We start from the raw sequence: 22,679 nt of genomic DNA, 5'->3' as shown, positions 1-22,679 counted from the left end.
GCCTAAATTGGGTTTCTGTCGCACGATTGTGTCACACGTTGAAAATGGCCGACTTAAAAGCTCACGTAGGCGTGTTGTGTGAAGGGATAGAACGATTAATCTTGATAGAGAAAATAATAGCTGCAAATTCAGTACCACTTTAAACCCTCTATTCACCAAAGATAACTCATCAACAAGCTCAATCAAAGCACTGGGCGCTTGTAGATCAGATATTTTTGGCAAACGTGCCCCCCCCCCCCCCCCCCCCTCCCCCCAGCCCATTTAGACCTGAGGCCGGTTCTAAAACGCCTTCTAAAACCTAACCTGAGGTTTCTGAAAACCTTCAAATTCTTATTCAATAAATGTAACATAAGCTAGAAGCAGTGCTCTTCAGAGCACAGGTCTCCACCAGGTCAGGTAGGTTATTGTGGCCTCCTGGTGGCGCTATAATAGGCCAATGGGGGTCTTCTGCCTATAACGGCAATCGGACGCTGCATTCATGATTTGAGGCATTTTGTCCAAAGATTTGTTTTGTAAAAGTCGACCTGCCGGTGGTGCTATAACAGGACAATGAAAAGGGTGGCATTTGTTCCTTGACCTTGTGGGAATGTGCGTGCATAATTTCATGCAAATTATATTCTGTGTTCATGATTTGAGGCATTTTGTTCAAACCGGACCAATCTTGCAAAATTTGGGAGCCAATCAGGATGGAATATAGAAAATCGGACAGATCCATGTTGATGACATGACTATAGAGATACCATATAGCAATTTGCGTGATTTTTTGACAAAATCTGTAGGAGTATCATTGGTGGCGCTAGAACAGGCCCACATGGAAAATGCGGGGCAGAGGTTCTGAATTGGCATCCAGGGAGTGTGTGTGCTTAGTTTGGCAGCAACCGGGCCGGAGATTAGCTGGTAACAGACAGACGGACGGACAGGGGGCAAAACATAATCTCTGCCATGCCTTTCGAGACAACAACATTGTTATATGTATAGCAAATACTAATGAGACACAGAGGTGGCCTCGGGTTTGAAAAGCGTAACAACCTATAGGTGGCAACAGGTCTAAATGGGCTAGAATTGGGATTGCTGGGGATTTAAGTGATTAAACAAAAGTGCCATTTTTAGTTTTAAGGCATGTTTTGATCATCACATTAATATTGTTAATCGCAATTATTTCTTTCATTACGTTGAGATGTAACCTACACATCGTCCCATCCCTGGGGGGGGGGGGTGAGCTTCGTAATCCCGGCCATTCTCCGGTCGTTGCAACACAGAAGCGCGACAAAAGCAGGAGCGGACGTGGCTAGCTCCTACCCAGGCTGCATGAGCAGAGCGGGGGCCTTGTGCAGGGGGTGGCAGCGGCCCCCCAGCCCCAGGGCACCACGCAGACCACCCAGTCCAGAGCCCCCCCCACCCGAGGAGGAGGAGGCCCCCGCCGCCAGGAGGCCGCCGCTGACGGCACGGTGGTACCCGTTACTGTCCAGCAGGGGGCCGTGGGCGAACTGCTCCGCACCGAAGGAGGAGGAAGAGGAGGAAGAGGAGTTGACGGGGCCGCAGTGGAGGCGAGGCAGGCAGCCGGGGGGGAAGAGCAGCGAGGTGGAGCCTGGAGGTCGCTGCGTCCCGTGCTGCTGCCCCCGCCGCTCGGGGTCCGGTTCCGGGTCGGCCGTGTGACCCAGAGAGGTGAGGATGGAGCCCCAAAGGCAGAGGATGGAGGTCTGGGTGGAGGAGGACGTAGCTGAAGGGTGGTGGTGGTGGTGGTGGTGGGGCAGGTTGGCGCCCGGCGCGGCACCACCGCCGCGCCCCCGGCGGTCCCGGCTCTCGTTGCCCGTCAGCACGCAGCAGGGAAGAAGACGCTGGTTGGCGGCGGGAGGGGGAGGAGGAGGGACGAGAGGCGCCAGCGGGTGGGAACCAGCAGCGGCGTGGGTGTGGGCGTGGCTGCTGTGGACGCCGGTGGACACCAGTGGGCTGATGTGGACCGGAGCGGGGGCCGGCGCCGGAGCGGGGGCGGGGCCCAGGGGCTGCTGGGTGGTCCTGCTGGGGAGGCTCAGCTGCTGCAGCACAGCACTGGTGGCGATCAGACCCGCCACGCTGGTCAGGTACACCAGACCCAGCATGCAGGACACCTGGATGACCAGACACATGGTATAATGTGGTTAACATGGAATGACCAGCATAGTCGGGGGCGTTAGGGAGATAACATGGCCCCAGAAAACGATGGTTTGATGAAAAGTGATGAGTTATCACTTTTCACACTTTTGTGGGTGTTTTCTGGGGCCATTTGTAGCCCAAGGAATGTTTTTTGTGCAAAACAAATGCTTGCAATGGATTCAGCATCATGAAAAACCCTAGTTAGACCCCTCACATCCTACTTGAAGCTGATTTCTTTTGGGGTATTTTCCTCCTGTATAGAAAGTCGATGGGAGCCCAACTTGATTTGGCCTCTGTGGCGACCCCGAAGGTCGCCGACTCTGGCGCCCTAGCTAAATCATTAGAGCATGCCCTGGGCTAAATCTGTGCAAAATGTGGCGCTTTTAGACTGATTAGCACGGAATATCCCTAACGCCCCCGACTAGCAGTGTTGAGTGAGAGCCTGTTCAGAGCCTGTCTCCAGTGTTATTATCATACCTTGGTGAAGTGCTGATAGAGTGCAGTCAGAGCCTGTCTCCAGTACTATTATCATACCTTGGTGAAGTGCTGATAGAGTGCAGTCAGAGCCTGTCTCCAGTACTATTATCATACCTTGGTGAAGTGCTGATAGAGTGCAGTCAGAGCCTGTCTCCAGTACTATTATCATACCTTGGTGAAGTGCTGATAGAGTGCAGTCAGAGCCTGTCTCCAGTACTATTATCATACCTTGGTGAAGTGCTGATAGAGTGCAGTCAGAGCCTGTCTCCAGTACTATTATCATACCTTGGTGAAGTGCTGATAGAGTGCAGTCAGAGCCTGTCTCCAGTACTATTATCATACCTTGGTGAAGTGTTGGTAGAGTACAGTCAGAGCCTGTCTCCAGTACTATTATCATACCTTGGTGAAGTGCTGATAGAGTGCAGTCAGAGCCTGTCTCCAGTACTATTATCATACCTTGGTGAAGTGCTAGTAGAGTGCAGTCAGAGCCTGTCTCCAGTATATTAACACAATTAGTGCTGCAGGGTATGAAGGGTTAACTTTTCTTTGACGCCACACAGATCTGCCCATTAGCACACGCTCTTATTGTGAAAGGCCTGCCTGGAATGTGTGTACACACACGGACTGTTGAATGACATCAACGATTACGTCATCTAGTCACATGACATGTGTCATGTGACAGTGTGTCATGGCGGCCGCCAGGCTTGCCTTGCTATTGTTGTTTGGAGCTGTGCTTTGGGTTTAAGTCTTATTTGGAGTAAATGAAGTCTCTTTATGGGCCTCTCCATTGACTTAACATGGAGGAGCTTCACTTCGCGTGCACGCCCAACGTGCGTTTTAAACAAATCGCGGACATTACCGATGCGGCCGCATACTGTAAGTATTAATACATTTACTGTAAATACAGTAAGATTGACGGTGAGTGCTGTCAATGGCGTTGTGTAGTAACCGGTTTTAATGACGGTGAGGATCGTCAAGGGCAGCAGAACAGTTAACATACCTTGGTGAAGTGTTGGTACAGTGCAGTCAGAGCCTGTCTCCAGTACTATTATCATACCTTGGTGAAGTGCTGGTGCAGTACAGTCAGAGCCTGTCTCCAGTACTATTATCATACCTTGGTGAAGTGCTGGTGCAGTACAGTCAGAGCCTGTCTCCAGTATATTATCATACCTTGGTGAAGTGTTGGTAGAGTACAGTCAGAGCCTGTCTCCAGTATATTATCATACCTTGGTGAAGTGCTGGTACAGTGCAGTCAGAGCCTGTCTCCAGTGTTATTATCATACCTTGGTGAAGTGTTGGTAGAGTACAGTCAGAGCCTGTCTCCAGTATATTATCATACCTTGGTGAAGTGTTGGTACAGTGCAGTCAGAGCCTGTCTCCAGTACTGTTATCATACCTTGGTGAAGTGTTGGTAGAGTGCAGTCAGAGCCTGTCTCCAGTACTATTATCATACCTTGGTGAAGTGCTGGTAGAGTACAGTCAGAGCCTGTCTCCAGTACTGTTATCATACCTTGGTGAAGTGTTGGTAGAGTGCAGTCAGAGCCTGTCTCCAGTACTATTATCATACCTTGGTGAAGTGCTAGTAGAGTACAGTCAGAGCCTGTCTCCAGTGTTATCATACCTTGGTGAAGTGCTGGTACAGTGCAGTCAGAGCCTGTCTCCAGGCAGCCTGCTCCAGTAGAACACAGAGGTCTGTGTAGGTGAACCATCCTCTCTTCATGCCCTGCCTCTCCGCGATGCTGTGGAAACCACAGGACACAACCACAACGTGTCAACACACATAACACATAACGCACGGCAGACACTAACCCCCATTTCTAACTATACCTTTTTTTTATAAATACCTTACATTTTTAAGAGATTTGAAGTATTTAGAAGGCGTTTTTAGAATCGGACTCAGTCTTAAAGGACAACTTTAGTTTTGTACAACAAGGGTTCATATTTTAGATTGTAATTAGAGAAAAGAAAAGATGAGTGTTAGAATGTTTTCATTTACTGCTTAGTATCGATTTTAGTATTTTGATTTCAGTGGGTGGGGGCATGCGTACAAGTGGCTAAATACTGTGTGTCTTTTTAGACACAATAAGCTGACAATTTCTTTGTTACTATTTACACCAGCCCCCATAAGTCACAGCTGCCCACGAAAGAATGAGGTGCATCTTGGGAATGGGCTTATTGTGTCTAAAATGACACATTTAGCCACTTGCATGCATGCCCCCATCCTGGGGCATGCATGCAAATCAAAATAATTAAAATCAATAAAACGATAGAAAGAAGTAAATGAAAACATTTTAACACTCATCTTTTCTTTTCTCTAATGACTGTGTTAAATATGAACTCTTGTTGTAAAAAAACAAAGTTGTCCTTTAAACGGTCTAAAGGCAAGTCCATTCCACAACAACGGAACTGCTTGCAACTGCCATTGGGGATAATGGTTGCAAGACAAGTAACTGCATGTTGCAAGTAGCTGCATGTTGCGGTGTGGAGTGGCGTTAGAGACCGTAGCAGGGGTGTGGAGCAACCAGTTGCAGACTGTTGTCATTTGGGTATTAATGGTTTGCACGGAGTTGCATGGGTGTGGCGTGGACTGCCAGACATGCATACAAACATGATACCGTATAGAGTTTCAGTGAGGGAGTGAGTGAGCAGAGAGACATAATAGAGTTTCAATGAGTGAGTAGTAGGGCCGTCACGATTATGACATTTTACATGACGATTAATTGTCACTCAAATGATTGCAATTAACGATTTAATTGTGCATTTGTCATTCACAATTACATTTCTGTTTGGCTTTTAGGTTTTGAAGTTGCACCTGGTAATTATGACACATAACTTAAATATACAAGGAATTTACTGACATATTTGACAACTTTATACTTGATAGTGGAAATAGACGATCTACAAGCTCACACCGCGTCGCATCGCGACACGTTGTGAGCTTGTAGATCTGCTATTTCCAATACTTTTCTGAAAGTGTTTGAAACTACGGTATATTAACATTTCTCAACATGGAAACGATTATGAAAAAATAAGTGCGATTACACGATTATGTAATAATTGTGACAGCCCTAGTGAGCAGAGATCAACCAACCTGGTTTCTAAGCGGCTCAGAAGGTTGAAGTAGTCACTGGGCTCCGTGTACAGGCTCCACTCCTGAAACGCACCACACACTGGTTAAACACTTAGAACCGGGAAAGCATCCGTGAACGTTTAGATATGATATACGTTAAGCTCATAGCACATCTTATTGTTGCTTCTGGGGAGTGCCTGGAACAAAATATGTTTTAGATGACTCAGAATGCGTCACGTTTTTTGAACTTGTACTGTAGACCAGAGCAAGGGTTCCCAAACTTTTCAGGCTGCGACCCCCCCTAAAAGAACTGGGGACCCCCCATCCCAACAAGCATTTGGAATTGTAGGCCTTGCATTTAGTTTGACTCTGTTCCACAGATACACTGTGATACAGTGAGCTTGTAGATCGGCTTCTTTCACCACGTATGCCTCTTTCTTGCATAATATTTGACAATTTGATATCAAAAGGTCTTAAAAGGTCATTAAAGTTTTACTTTATAAATGTGCAGATGCCATGTATAAACTTATACTGTTATGTTGGGTTTGTTTACTGTTGAGTGAGAAAACAATGTTTCACATTAAGCTAATCACCCCAAAAAAATCATTTGGGGACCCCCAATGTGCTATTGTCACCAAATGTTGGCCCTACAATGACATGCCTAGAATAGGGACGCTAGGGGTCACGAGGTCAAGTAGCAGGGGGTGCACGCACACACACGCGCACACACACACACACACACACACACACACACACACACACACACACACACACACACACACACACACACACACACACACACACACACACACACACACACACACACACACACACACACACACACACACACACACACACACAGGTATTAATAGACTGAAGTTGGGAGCCTCCCTCACTACTGCATACTTAACCTTTTCTCACACCATTAAAAACAAGCTAACAACAGAAATAGACTCTTCTTGGAAAGCCAAGGACTAAGAGACAACAGTGTTGATTGTGACAGCACATTTTGATTTAGTTTTAGTCATAATTTTCTTTTTTTGCCATGTTTTAGTCATCTGAAAAGTCTGGTTTTAGTCGACTAAATATCACAAGATTTTAGTCTACACAAATGGTGTTTAGGCAGGCCTTGATGGCGTAATGCCTGATTTTACTCTTGGTTGCATGCTGAAAATAGCCGTTTTACAAGCTCAAACTTGTTAGATCTGCTATTTTCAGAGCGCCGGCACCCTAGCCTTGTAAACCACCCACTTCCGTAAAACGCATTGTCATTTGTTTTTGGATTCACAGAAGTTGGTGGTTACCGGCACCCGACTGCAACCAAACATAAAATGACTTTTAGTTCTACTGGATCTCTTCTCCACTAGGCCCTCCCTGACATAAGTCTAGTTTTTATTAAAGTTTAGTCTTACGTTTTACTCATCATAGCTTTTTTTAAAGTTTTTATTTCATTGAAAAAAGGTAGTCAATGAAATAAACACTGCTGGACATGTCTCAATTTTCAGACAAATGTCCTCACTTTCCCAACATTTCCTCAACCTCCTTGTTGTGAGGGTATCTGGTGCTCGCCTGCAGGAGCAAAGACACAGGACCGTCCCTGCATGATCGAATAATCCATTAAAGGGAGATTCGAGCCTTTAGTCTACAAGACATTTTTCCCCCAATGCTGAATTAATCATTTCCTTTTTAAACCAACATCTAGTTTTGTCATAACTTTAAATATGAAATATGAAATCAACATCTCAACCTCACCAACAGCCCAATCAAAAAGGCATTGAGAGCTTGTAGATCGGCTTATTTACACTGCACAACATGCTTCCACAGAAGACATGCTGTGGTCTTCTATGGAACCATAGTGAGTGTAATCAGACTGAGATGTACATTAAACCCATGCACTCACAATGGCGTTGAGGAAGCCCATCTCCAGGCTGTTGACCGTCTGAACGTCCAGTTTGCCCGCTGCTCCCCACTCGTCGTTGAACACCTCCTCGTCCTCCCCTTCGTCATACAGGTACTTACTGGCAACCATCTGAAATACATTATCCTCTATCATACAGGTACTTACTGGCAACCATCTGAAATACATTATCCTCTATCATACAGGTACTTACTGGCAACCATTTGATGGTACAATGACAATACATTATCCTCTCTATCATACAGGCAGGGTTCTCACACATTTTTACCAATTAATTTCCAAAACTTTTCCAGAATATTTAACCCAATTTCCAGGACTACCGGTATATAACAATAAAACAGGTCGCTTACTCCTATGCACAATGCCCAAAGACAGGTAGTGTATGCCAGTGGTTCTCAACCTTTTCAGGCCACCCGTGACCCCCGAAATATTCATGTTTTAACTGGGGACCCGGCACCCTGACGAGCACAAAGAGTTGAGGAATTTTGTATAACATGGTTCTATTGTGAAAATAGCTGATCTACATGCTCACAACGCCTCGCGTTGCGAGGCGTTGTGAGCATGTAGATCGGCTATTTTCACAATTTCTGCCTCTAATATTTATATATATAACCAAAGACAATGCATAGTTCTTTTTTCCAGGACCTTCCAGGACCCTTGATCAATTCCAAAACTTTTCCAGTACTGGAAAAATATTTTTCTAATTTCAAAATATTTCCAGGAATTTCATGACTGTGGGAACCCTGTACACTGTACAGGTACTTACTGGCAACCATCTGATGGTACAATGACAATCTGTAATCTCCACCACGTTGTCTGTCTCATTGCATTCTAGATTATCTAGAACATCGTATTATACAACATTGGACAGGCACAAAAGCAATGTTTCTATGCCTGTTTTCAAAAATAATAGCAAAAATAGGCAGTCTACAAGCTGACAATGATCTCAAGCTCCAAATGGGGACACAAGGTTGAAAGTGGTAAGTGGAAAGACCACTTTCACACCGACTTGAAATAATTGATACACACACTTTTATTTTATGATTAAAAGGAGATGTTTGTTGCAAAGTAAGGCATGCTTCTTATTTTCTGAATTTGCTGCACAACGTCAAACTAAACCAATCAAAATTCATGTTGTCTTTTACAAAATGTAGCTAAAGATACGACCAAAGAAAAAACTCCAAAATTAACTGGTAATACGACTAACACACAAAATGCAATCAAACAATAATATAAATGCCAACTGTGACGTCAGTGACGTCATCCCAGAAGGAGGAATTCCCTTTGTTGGAACGAGCAGTAAAAACAAGACCCCAAAAGTAGCCTGACCTCTGACCCCTGGGACACATAGGGTACAGTACAGCCTGACCCCTGACCTCTGGAACACATACCATGGAGATCAGGAAGAGGTCGGAGGAGGAGATGTTCTGCAGGTATTCAGGGTTTCTGTGTCGGAGTCTCTCTATGTAAACCAGAGCCAGCATCATGGCACAGGGAGAGATGCACGCCTCCCTGTAACACACATATACACACAACAGTTACACATACACAACAGTTATATGTCTCTATGTAACCCAGGCCTCCCTGTAACACACATATACACACAACAGTTACACATACACAACAGTTATATGTCTCTATGTAACCCAGGCCTCCCTGTAACACACATATACACACAACAGTTACACATACACAACAGTTATATGTCTCTATGTAACCCAGGCCTCCCTGTAACACACATATACACACAACAGTTACACATACACAACAGTTATATGTCTCTATGTAACCCAGGCCTCCCTGTAACACACATATACACACAACAGTTACACATACACAACAGTTATATGTCTCTATGTAACCCAGGCCTCCCTGTAACACACATATACACAACAGTTATATGTCTCTATGTAACACACATATACACACAACAGTTATATGTCTCTATGTAGGCCTCCCTGTAACACACATACACAACAGTTATATGTCTCTATGTAAACCAGGCAGGCATAGATGCAGGCCTCCCAGTAACACATTTTGGGTGGTCCCACAGATGATTAGCTTTCTCACTCAACAGTTAAACAACCCCAACATACGTGTACAGGGGTTAAAGCAAAAAAAATCCCAAGACGGAAATTTATTTTGCGCACTCCCCACCCTCAAATTGTGAAATATTATCGGAGAAAGAGTCAACTATTTGCACAATATTCATCTGTGGAAACACATTTTAATGCCTCAACTCCTACGATGTCAAGTATTGTACTTGTCAGGGTGGGGGGTCCGTGGGGGGGTCCCCAGTTCAAATTTTCTTAAAGTGTGCGCATCTATAGCACCCGGAGAACCCACCTGGCCACATGCGCTGCATACTTCTTGTGGAGCTTCCGTATGGGGCTGGGGGCAGATTGATGGAGGAACTCCACCGCAATATCTGGGAAACAAGGAAAGAAAACGTGAGACACAGTAAAAAGTCAACAACATTGAGAATCGCATACGGAACGCAATACATCCGGCAGCAAACATTCAAAGCAACAAAGATAACATTTGCCTTGCAAACTAAACACCAGAGATACATATTTATTAGGGGTGTAATGATATAGTAACTGAATCGAAAAATCTATTTTAATTTGCAATGATCTACTATATCGTTTGCAAAAGCAAAATATCGTACCGTTTTGGCTTTGTATCGTATCGTTTTAAAATGTGGTAATCGGTATCGAATCGTTTTGCCATGCAAATAATTGATTGTATGGAAACTAAGTATTTGTGCCTTGTATTTGGCAATTTTAAGAGGGAAAATTAAAAAGAGGGGTCTAATTACCTTTCCATTCCATACAGCTACTCTTGGTCTATGGATAAATGTGTGTAATCTCTGTGTTCATGTCAAGGTGGGTTTGTCCACATGTGTTGAAATATAATGTCCATTTATTTTCTAGATAGTCACAGCATTTACTTACTATAATAATAGATTTTTTACATGTTTTACACAGATTTCATTTCTTTGCTAAATAGTTACTATATCGATTTTAAATCATTGAATCGAATCGTATCGTATCGCCATGAATGAACCAATATCGTCCATGTATCGTATCGTCAACCATGTATCGTGATGCGTTATCGAATCGCTGTTAAAATCTAACGTTACACCCCTAATATTTATACTGTCCCTCATGCAGTAAGGTGGTTGTTTATTTAGTCAAAACAAAATGCATGTGACGATTAAACCTTGAGTTTGAACCTATGTTTTTGTTATAAAGTTAAATAACTCAGGATTAAGACATTTAAACAACTAGCAGGCATTTATTAAAGAGCTTGAGAGACAGTTACTGAACTAACAATCTGTAGTGAGGACGGCTTTAAGAAATATACAGTGATTTAACCCTTAATCCAAACTATCACTTCACACCAAACCAAACCGGGAAAGCATCTGTGTAATTTTTACCTGTGACAGGACAGGAGAGGGCATCTAGAGAGACATCTGAGTCCAGGCCGTAGTACAATCTCTTTCTCACTCGTTCGGACAACTTCTGGTGGCCAGGAATAAACTGTCAACACAAAGAGCCAGAGACTGTCATTTCATGTCATAGTGGCTTCTTACACGTTAACAAGTCAGTAAAATAACAAACCAAAATAACCTCATAACCAAATACATGATGGAAAATCAGAAAAGCGGCTTAATATGCTATGCTGCCTAAAATGCTGGTAACAGTGAGTATGTCAATGTATTGCCAATCTGATACCAGGTAATTTGTCTCATGACATGTCATTTATAGTAATGTTATTGAATGTTTCAGTTGATGTTGCACGACTGTTTTGTACAGTTTTACTTCAAAGCCTACAAGCCAAACAGAAATGTAGTTGTCAACGACAAAAACACAATTAAATCGTTAATCGCAATTATTTGAGTGAGAATTAATCGTCATGTAAAATGTCATATCGTGAAAGCCCTAGTATTGGTAGATCTGTCATTGTATAACTAAACCTCTGCACTGTTTTCAAACTCTTAATTGAATGAATGATGGAATACTGTATTAACACAAAGAAAGTCCTGCTTGCTTGCAGGACCTTTAATAATGTATTCAATCAATACATCAATATTGTGGGTGTGACAAGTGGTACTTTCACAATACTCACACACTGAGAATTCTTATAAACAGGCCTAGTCATCTGTATTGTGTCGCCCTGGCCTACATATAAGAACTAGGTTAAGGTAGATAGTAGACCAGCCAGTCGGGTAGGTTCAGAGAATGACATTACTTTATACTACACTGTAATGCAGCCTGTAAAAACAGCAAGACAACATCTCCTACCTACACCGTATCACAATATTATACTCTGCAAAAAAGATATATAAGTTACTTACCTACTTTTGTGGGGGTGACAACTGGTAATTTCACAATATTTACACAGATATTTACTGAGAATTCTTAAAAATCAGACCTGTATTGTTGCCCTTGCCCTACATAATAAGAACTAGGTTAGGTAAATAATAGACCACAGACCAGACTAGAACAGTCAGGTACAGTAGGTTCACAGAATGACATCACTTTATACTTTACAGTAAAGCAGCCTGGAAAAACAGGAAGACAACATTCCCTACCTACACCATATCACAATAGTATTATACCCTGTATAAAAGATACAGAAGTTAGTACTACTTACCTACTACTATATTATATTTTACATATTGTAGTGGTGACATTGGTACTTTCACAATATTTACAGAGAATTCTTAAAAATCAGACTTAATTATCTGTATTGTTGCCCTGTATATTAGAAATAGGTGAGGTAAATAATAGACTGGTCTAGAACAGTCAGGTAAGTTCAGATAATCACATAACTTATACTTTACTGTAAAGTAAGCAGCCTGTAAAAACAGGAAGACCACACCCCCTGCCTACACCATATCACAATGTTATATCATACATAACATATACAAAAGTTACTACTAACCTAATGTCACAATGACATAAATACATAAACTAGATTACTGAGCCTTTGATTTAACTGTAACTTTAACTGTCATAATAACTAATCTCATTAGCTACAGTTATGATTCCACATTCACGTCCGGGGTAATTGATTGATTGATTGAAGAATTTATTAGAAGTTTGCAATAGAAAAAAAGTACAGTTTCATGACAGTACAAATCACTGGTACAAGGTCAACTAAAAGGAGATCCTAGAAAGCCGAGGCTTATTTCCACAGGAACCACACTAAGTATCTCATATAAAACGGACAAAACAAAACGTAAAACTTGTCAAAACTACACCCAGATAACACCACTAACACCGTTAAAATAACCACATTTTAACACTTGTATCTTCTTTACCTCCTATAAAGTAACAATAACAACAACACAGCCTAAAATACTAATAGCAGCTGACGTTTGTCAGCTATAGCTAGCATGCTAACGTTAGCTCGTTAGCTCGCGCTGTGCGGGTCTCTATATTAATTAAACTAAACTAAACTAAAGTAAAAACTCACCGTGAATTCCTGGAAGTCTGACAGGTGGAAGGTCTTCTCGTTGAACAACGCGTCGAAGTCCATGTTTATAAAGCAACTAGCAGGCTAGGCTAGCCGCTAGCCGAGCTAAATAATAATAATGTTGAGTTTCAGAACGATGCCTCTGTCCGTTCTCTTACGCCCCGCCCACAAGCCGTCATGGTCCCATCGCTCGGAGGGACGCCTGTCAGTCATTGCATAGAAAGCCTGGTAGGCGAGGTTAGTCATTGCATAAACGCCCGTATCTATTCTGCATCTAGCTTTAAGACATTTTTAACTTTTTTTTTTTTTTTTTGCTTTTTGCTTCTGGGGGTCCCTGCCTGGAACTAAATATTTGGAGACGGGGGTCCGGGGCCAAATACATAACAGTTTGGGGGTCCTTGACATGACAGTTTGAGAACCACTGATATAAGCCGATTCTACGAATGTCTTTTAAACAGTTGTCTGGGGAAAAAAAGTGGTTCTCACTTCTCAGGGACCCCCAAAATTATATGTATTTGGTTGCGGACCCATAACTGCAAATATTTTTGTTCCAGGGACCCCCAGAAGCAAGGATTTTAGTTTAAAAATGTTCACTCTAAATTTGGGTCTTGCCTTAAGCCGGATGCAGAATAGATACATGCAGACAGAATGCATGCAAAATGAACGGGGTGGGCCCAATTCAATTTGCTGTTTGGATATCCGGTCTAGAGAGGATGCGGAAACGGACTGTGCCCGTCCGTCAAATGTGTATGTAGTCTGGGATCACTTCACTTTACGGGGTTTGATCCGGTCGGGAGCGGAAACCACTTTACGTCATGTTGTAGTCCTAGACGGACTACGCTTTGGCCGGAACTATCAACCGGATTCAGTTTTAACCCAAAATATTCCCCTGCACCCAAGGACATACTTTTAGGGCCGACCTAATAAACACCTTGATGAGGCGTAGTTTTGCTTTCGAAAAATTCGTTTGGTATGTGCATCTTTTAATCCAACTCGTAGCGACTGGCAAGACTACGTAGCATTTCCAGCATTTTAAAAGGGATTGGGGAAACAAACGGAGGGAACCAAATCAAAGCGACGCCGCTTCTAGTGGTTTCCGCGCTTTAGGCGGAAACCAAACGCTCTGTTGTGAACGAACACCAGGCTCTCTCTCGGGAGAAAGCCTGGTAGGCGAGGTTAATGTGTATGTAAGAGAATAGCGGATACGGTAGGCGGGATCTAAACCGGATATGAGTACCGAGACAGCAGATAGGAACCTGGGGAAAGCCCGGTGACCGAGGTTCTTTACCAAATATAGTCAAGAACAGATCTACAAGCTATGTGTCACATCGCTCCCAGTTTATACAGTAATTCATTCTTAAATAGATATCTATATTTAGTTTACCATAAAAACTGATAAATTAGAAAGTTTAGCACAGCACAGCACGAAACAAACCATATAAAAATCGATCTTGTTGCTTATTAAACTAGAATTAAAATTGGAGTTTGATTAATGTCTATACAAAATGGAGACAAATAAAAAATAGTTACATAAAAAACACACTTATAACTCATAGTTTGTCTAAATACTGTGGACATTATTTGGTCTTTTGTTGTTTATGCTTTTAACATCATCGTATAAACTGTTAAGTTTGCAAACTGTTAATATTGAGTAGGCCTATTCATGATGTAGCCTATGTAATCAAACGATTGCATACAATTTCTGTCAAAATTTTCAGCGGTTGCATGACAACCGACGAGCCAATCACAGCGACCCTGTCCCTCTGGGCCATGGGAGCTTTAGACAAATATGGAAGGGAAAAACACCAGTACAGTGTGTACTGTGTGTGTTATCATCATCATACCAGACCTTTATTCTGAAGGGGGGAAAAGTACAGTTTGTACTCAGATATACACAGCGTGTGATCGCTGATCATAACAGACTTTTATTCAGAAAAGGAACGGTGTCGTTTGTGCTGGACCTGACTCCAGTCAGTGCACCAAGCGAGGTCCTCAAAGAATGGCCATGGGGACCCCTATGGGTCCTTGAGGAGGTTCTAGGGCAGTGCTACTCAACCCGCGGCCCGCGGGCCGCATGCGGCCCTTTCCGCATGTCTGTGCGGCCCGTCATGATCATGCCAAAAAAAATATGATTTTTCTAAGCCTGTCAAAGTTAACGCGAAACGCAAAACGCGGTGATGTTTGACCCTCGGTGCACTCCGTAGTTAGGGATAAGAGTCAGGAAGTGAATGCAGTAGCAGTGCAGAGATGCAGGCGGCTACACTAGAGCTACAGTACAACGAGACAGTCAGACAGACAAATATGCGGAGATTTTGCAGCAGACAACCACAGTCGGGCTCACTGGAGCGGAGACGCATGACGGTCGTGCGATATGAACGGCCCTACGGCCGCGAATCCCGCGATCGTCATGTTTCAGGCTAATGAAGACCTAGCCCTTGTCTCCGCTGCTTGTCTCTCCCCCCGCGACTCCGCCAGTCAGCTCCGACTATAACTCTATGGCACCGACAGTGCAAGCATTCCAACAGATCGCGCTGCAGCCAAGGAACTATGCTTATTAACACAAATCTCCACCAACGAGCTGTTGTGTTTTACAAAGCTCAAAGCATCAAACTGTTTTACAAGTACAGTGCATCTGAGGGGGAGTTGAACTGTACTTGAGTTATTTTTCCATACAATAACTCTCTTCACCAAAAATAGCCGATCTACAAGCTCACAATGCATCTTGTGGTGAGCTTGTAGATCGGCTATTTTTGGTGAATGCCCCCCACGAATAGGGATGCTGGGGTTTGAGTGATTGAATAATAAGTATAAACGTTTATTTATTTTAAATCTGTCCTATTAATGAAAAGGAGTGTTAGTGGCATGAGAAAACATACCTTTACATTGCCAAAGTTCACTAGCCTTGCATACCCAGACACAGGGGAGGTTACAAAAAGGTTGAACCAGAACTGTTCATTTTCACTTCACATTTTGTGAATAAAGCCTAATTTGATAAAAAATTCAAATGTCATCAATTTCATCATTCCATCCATGACAATCTTTTGGTTCAATGAGGTTTGGCCTGGCTTATGGAAATGTGGCTGTTTTCTGTGCGTTTCCTTAATTATTAGACTGTGTACTGTACAAAATCAATGTAAACGTCCAAAATAGGACCGTCATTTTTAGCTTGCGGCCCTTTGGACTTTTGATATTTTGCTGAGTGGCCCCTGAGCCATCTCAAGTTGAGTAGCCCTGTTCTAGGGGGTCCCCAGCAAAATGAGGAACAGACTAGTTAAAGGGATATTTCACTTGGTCATGTTATCGTCTAATCAGGCTTTTATGAACACCCTGGACAGATTTTAAGTTGCTTGATTCAATATTTAGATATTTGATGTAAATGTTACCCTCTACATATATATATATACCCCCATTGTAACTTCAAACTCCATTTTAACCATGATAGATTCATTAAAAACACCCATTATTTTTTTCTGAGGCCTCATACTGATAAAATAACTGATAAAATGAATATCAACTATTAAAATACTGAACCAACTTAAAAACTGTCTTGACCCCCAAGGATGTTATTAAATTGAAACATCCTTTAGGGTACAGTCAGTCACAAGTTTAGTGGAGTGGTTTCTTGCCATTCGCGGATTTCTGCAAAAACACTCCCCATTTACATTAAAAAGCGTTGGCAGAATCCGCCCTCACAGTTGGAATTAAACTTTGTGTGACCGTAACTTTAAGCCCCATTTCATGTTGAGGCCTTTTGAAAATAGCTGGGGATAAAAAAATAAAATAAAAAATAAACAGAGAACCAAAGAACCAGTCTAAAAGCCCACAAGGCTTTGTACTTAAAACGTGTTCGTACGCTGTATTTCATCCACTTGTTTCATTTCGTTTGTTGACCCACCAACATGGAAAGAAGCAGGTTATTATTATCAAACATATCATTTTCCGAATGTCTGTCTGAGTGAGTGTCTGTCTGAGTGAGTGTCTGTCACAGCGTTTCTCCTCAATGGCTGGAGCAATTGATCTGAAATCGCATCACCATTAGCATATGAACACACCTGACATAACTGTGAAGGCCGTCTGGCCCCGTTACAGATGTTGTCCAAAAATCATGCAGATCGGTACACAGTATCTCTGTAGCCATTAAACGAAACGGGTATTTCTTACATTGATGCTCCTACATATTATCATGCAAGCACCAATTAAAGTTACTTTCCATCCCCCATATACTGTGTGCACAGTGCACATCCCATAACCCACACACTGCACATCATTTCGGAGCTCATATCTTTGAACGGGTAGTCGTTTTAATGCAGACAATGTAAAAAATACATTGTGCTTTCTTGTGGTTTAAATCCTATTAGAAGAACTTGTATCTGAACTATACTGTCATGTGTTTTTCGTATGCAAACTGCTATTGAAGTATTCAATCAATCAATCACCAGACTGTACAACAAGCTATCAAAAAAAGAGAATAAAGAAACCTTTATTCATTAAAACTATGGAGAGCAGAGAACATTCACCATTTCAGCAATGCCTTGGAGCGTTTTCACAAAACGCTAGCTGTATGGCCATGAGAATTAAGTGTATTTGGACTTCTTTACAGGCCAAAGTCTGCCGGCGAACACCTAGTATAAATTATGCCAAGGGAAATATTACACTTCACCCCCCAGCCAGCTCATTGAGCCGACTGCAAGTTAAAAAAAAAAATACACTGACATCTACTACTGTGCTAGACAATTAGTAGACATTAAAACATAGAACACTTGATCAAACTGAGATACACAATAAAACATATACAAACTGCACTCGGTCGCGGTGATAAACACGGCTCAAAGGGGTTTAGAGAAAGCCTTTGATAACTTCATTGTTCTTTTGTATACACGCTGTGAGCAGTATATAGGCCTATACCAGGCCGCAACCCCCAAAATAATATTTCAACTGGGGACACCCAGTTTAATCATATTTGAACTGTGTGTGGACCCACCACCCTGACAAGCACTTGGAATTGTAGGCTTTACATTTAGTTTAGTTAGACTGTGAAAATAGCCCAACTACAAGCTCAGAATGCTCCGCTCTGCGAGGCGTGTATTTTCAAAGTTGTTGGCATACATTTGGCAATTTTGGCCAATTTGGTAAATGGGTCTTAAAAATCCTTAAATTGTAACTTTAGAAATGTGCAGATACCCTGGTCTGTTTACTGTTGAGTGAGAAAACAATTTTGCACGTTATCTAATCATCTGGAGGTCATGAAAATAATTTGGGGTTCCCCAGTTTGGAACCACTGGCAAACAAAACAACGCTCAAAACAGATCAAAGTTTTCCCTTAATTCCTTTGAGCAGTATATAGACGGACGCCTTACACAATTAAATATACTGCAAATATATATAGATTGAAGTGCTTCCACACAAGACTGCAGGACACCGATAATAACCAGGACGGATGACTCCCATTAATCTCTTTGCCAAAAACAAAGTGCTACCGAAGCACAATTTATCTTAAAACACAATGCTTAAAAATTGTTTTATATTTATATTCATGTAATAATAATAGTATAACATCTTATCTGTTAACCATAAAACAAATAGTTTGGTTCACTTAAGCTCTAACAATTAAGTGTACGTGTCAGTTCTCAACTCTAACTTTCACTTCCACCGACGTGGTAAAGTTGCAGCTGAACAAGAAATCACTTGAATTAAAAAAACAGCCGTCAATCTGGACACAGAATGGATGGCTTCCTGAGCTATAGCAGCCTTTAGGGCGGATGTGAGTCCACCAAAGTGTTAGATTTGTTCTTCCCCGGCGAAAATGCAAGGCACTCTTCTAAACGATGCTACCAGAGTTGTACATTTTTCCAACTCTCGCTGAGCAGATCAAAACGTCAGGTGTGCACAGCTCAGCGCCAAACAGACGCTCATAGCTTCGTCACACTGCTGGCGTTTCTGTACTTGGCCATGCCTTATCCCTAAACTGCTTTGCCTTTTTTTTTTTTACTATTTTGACAAACATATTAATATACTTAAAATAGCCGATCTACATCAACACGTTGTGAGCTTGTAGATCAGCTATTTGAACTATTTAAAAATACTATTTTTCAAAACAGTAAAAAAAAAAAAAAATCTAAAAACCCAGGGATAGGGAAGGTATGGCTGAAAATAGGGCCCAAAACCTTGACACCAAAAACAGAAGACCTACAAGCTTACATCGCGTCTAAATGTGATTGTTCCCCCCAGGATAGGGATGCTGGGGTTCAAGTTATTTTTAATGTGTCCTGAATAAAAATAATTCGCCAAACCAATCATCAAGGACAATGATAAACGAAAGAAGAAGAAGAATGGAAAATGGTCCTCGAAGATGTCCTTGTGGCGTTTCTAGCGTAGCATAAATAAACCTTAAATAACATGCTCTGCACTCGGGGGAGACAAACTAAGACACCTTGGTGGACTTAGCCCCAAGTTTTAGACATTCTGCTGTTTTCCCCCTTAACCAGTGTCACGGCCAATATTTAACTAAAAAAAATAAAGAAAAAAGAAAAAGAGAAAACATTCATAATACATGCACTTACCACACCAGATAACTTACAGTGCAAAGACATGTTTATTGCACAATGGCACTTTGGTAGAGGTTTGAGTTGTGTAGTTACCTTGTAGTTACATTAATATACAGTATGCAACTACATACTGTATATTGGTGTCTTCTTTCAATAGTTGCTCCATAGATAAAAAAAAAAAGAAAAGAAAAAAAAAGTAAAATAGTCTCACCGTTGAGTTTCACTGTGAAGCAGGTCTCAAAGTCACACTTTTGGCACACATACTAAAGTGAATACTGAAAACTATTGGGGAGACATGAATTTTAAAATCTACGGAGCAAGGGTCTCACCAATATTTTCAGTTAAACAGTACATCCCCAAACTCTGGAACAATCCTCCACTGCACATTAAGTCCAGTTGTTTTTAAAAGTACTATACAAATAAAGGTGACTTGACTTGACATCACGGGTCGTTAACACAACCCAAAACCTCTACCAAAGTTTAATTTGCGCTTCAAACCTTTTTGAGAGAGAGAGAGAGAGAGAGAGAGAGAGAGAGAAACAAAGCACCAGCTCTGTACATCTTGTAGTCTTAGTTTCCTTCGTCTCCTTGATCTGTCATGATGGCAGGATGAGCCAGAAACACCACACACACTTTACAAAGTGATCCCAGTGTTCTTGTGTATCATCCTCATACACTTTAGAGTCAGTAATGTAAGGGTTCAAATTCTGGGCCCTGGGTACTTTAAATATTGAAAAATGGCAGATATACAAGCTTACAGCGTGGCACGAGTGCTGCGCTGCGAGCTTGTAGATCTGCTATTTTTGAAAAATCGTGAACATTTGTGCAAGTCTTTGAATATTTCAATCCTTCTAAGGTTTTTTGAAAAACCTATGTTTTTTAGTCAGTGGTGCTCAAACGTTTCCATGCGAAGTACCCCCAAAATGATATGTATTTGGCCCACGGACCCCCATCTCAAAATATTCACTTCCAGGGACCCCCCAGAAGCAACATTTGAGGTACAAATGTTCGCTTAAAAAAATACATATATTCAAAGATTTGCACACATTTTCACGAGTTTTCAAAAATAGCAGATCTACAAGATCGCAGCGCGGCACTCGGTGCCGCGCTGTGAGCTTGTATATCTGCTATTTTTCAATAGCTAATGTATAAAATAATTCCAGGCCCCCTCCACCTTGGGCCCTGGTAACTCAGTCCCCACTTTTCCTCCCCTTGTGACACCCCTGACGGAGGGGAGGGGTGAGCAGTGAATGCCACCCTGGCCTCCGCCGTTGGTAAAGAAAACCACACACCATCCTCCACTCAGTGGTGTGGGTGGCTTACAGATGCCGATGGCGGCTGCAGCTTCTCAGACGAGCGGTCTTTGCTCTCCGTGTCTGAAGCCGAGTCCGAGTCCTGGGTCTGTTGTTTCATCCACATGTCAGCATACAGGCCGCCCTTGGCCAGCAGCTCCTCGTGTCTGGGATATATGGAAATGGAAATAGACAGAGAAAGCACTAAATATACGAGAGCGTGTCGCTGTTTCTACATGTCATCTTTTCGACAACCAAACCTAACCCCAACCTCCGTGGGGTGAGGCACTATCCTGCCGACGCACTATCCTGTTGCGTTGTCGAAAGTGCGACATTTCCCCAAATATACCATGCATACACTTTAGGGATGGGACAATATGAACATTTCACATCACGATTATTGTGAAAAAAGAAATCACAATTTACGATATTATCATGATAATCAAAATCCATTATCTTGGGGCGGAACATTTGCCTAAAAAATGCTATTTTTGGCAAAGGCATTTGATAGAGAGAAGAAAAAAAGACTGTATCAAGTACGTATTATCATAAGTACCTTTTTTGTTACCAATTATAGAGGGTTTAAGTGGTAGCGGATATGCAGCTCGGCAAATAAAAGGTTAACTATCACGATAAACGATAATAACGTCCCATCTCTAGTACACTTACAGGAGTTCCGTTATTTTGTCCTTGACACGAAAAAGTTTGAGAACCACTGATGTAGAAATCTTTTTTCAGAAATCTATTTTTCTTGTGTGAATGTGTGCCTAACTTTGCAGAATGGTCACCTAAAATGTCATGCCCAAAACAGGGTCGCTGGTACAGGGTTTCTCAAAGTGGGTGCTGTGGCACCCTAGGGTGCCTTGACACAAGCCCAGGGGTGCCTCAGAATACTTTGATAATATATGGAATTTATCAATATCACTACAAACCCTCGATACTTTGTATAACGGACTTGAGCTGCATTGTACTTGGTGCGTTCTTTTTCAATCTACACCAAATCCCTTCACCAAAAATAGCCGATCTACGAGCTTCACAACGTGTCACAACACGTCACAACACGTCACAACGTGACACGGTGTAAACTTGTAGATAATTTTTCCGGCTACTAACCCATTTACTGTCTTTTAAAACATTGACGTTAAAACTGCTACTCTGTCCTTACCTTTTAACGTGGGCGCGTGCGTGTACATCGTGCACGATCTGTGCACGGATCATGCACCAGGCGTGTGTACACCCGATCACAGCTTTCAAATAAAAAAAATCCCATTGAAAAAAGACGCATCCATCGCTGAGCTCCGTCTGCTAGCTGTATACATGGTTAGCTAACGGTAACTGCGCTTTGGTCCCGCCCCAACCCGATACGGAAACTGATCAAGCCGGATACGGAAGTGATGTGACCGGAAGCACTTTTCCGCGGGTGATCAATGCCCGATTCGCGTTAAACATTTTCTCGGGATTATCGGGTGAGACAGTAAATGGGTTAAAAAAAAAGAGAGAGAAAAAAAAGAAAAAACAACTGTACAATGGCATTCTCATAAACAATAAACAATGTGATATACTGTATATATTTTGTAAGTCAGTATTTGAACGGCTAAATCAGTCCGTCTACTTTCAACCTGATGTCCAGGTTTTGGCCATTCAAAAATTATTCAGTACATTTCCAAGAATTACGAACAGTATCCAACGTACAAGCTTACGTCACATTGCAATGGGAAGTGAAGCAAGTTTATAGATCAGTTATTTTCGTGCAACACTGT

General features: G+C 42.3%; 2 protein-coding genes across 2 annotated transcripts in view; both read right to left on the bottom strand.

Moving 5' to 3' along the window:
- Positions 1-282: 282 nt before the first annotated feature.
- Positions 283-13,223, bottom strand: cnppd1 (cyclin Pas1/PHO80 domain containing 1). The gene is made up of 8 exons (XM_080720900.1): positions 13,083-13,223; positions 11,038-11,140; positions 9,945-10,026; positions 8,990-9,110; positions 7,581-7,709; positions 5,702-5,763; positions 4,232-4,349; positions 283-2,108 (listed from the first exon to the last, which is right to left on the bottom strand). The coding sequence occupies exons 1-8, from the start codon at positions 13,143-13,145 to the stop codon at positions 1,296-1,298; spliced, it is 1,491 nt and encodes a 496-aa protein (XP_080577026.1). The 5' UTR covers positions 13,146-13,223; the 3' UTR covers positions 283-1,295.
- Positions 13,224-17,563: 4,340 nt separating this feature from the next.
- Positions 17,564-22,679, bottom strand: part of LOC308280571 (ATP-binding cassette sub-family B member 6-like) — a 42,365-nt gene continuing 37,249 nt past the window's right edge. Inside the window, exon 22 of the mRNA XM_080720896.1 lies at positions 17,564-21,086. Coding sequence (XP_080577022.1) covers positions 20,930-21,086 — 157 coding nt within the window. The 3' untranslated portion in view covers positions 17,564-20,929. The remainder of the gene's footprint in view (positions 21,087-22,679) is intronic.

The sequence above is a fragment of the Nannobrachium achirus genome (genome assembly GCF_963921795.1).
Source record: "Nannobrachium achirus genome assembly, chromosome: 24".
NCBI lineage: Eukaryota > Metazoa > Chordata > Actinopteri > Myctophiformes > Myctophidae > Nannobrachium > Nannobrachium achirus.
Note: the sequence above shows the minus strand (reverse complement) of the source record. Positions and strands in the feature narration are given on the sequence as shown.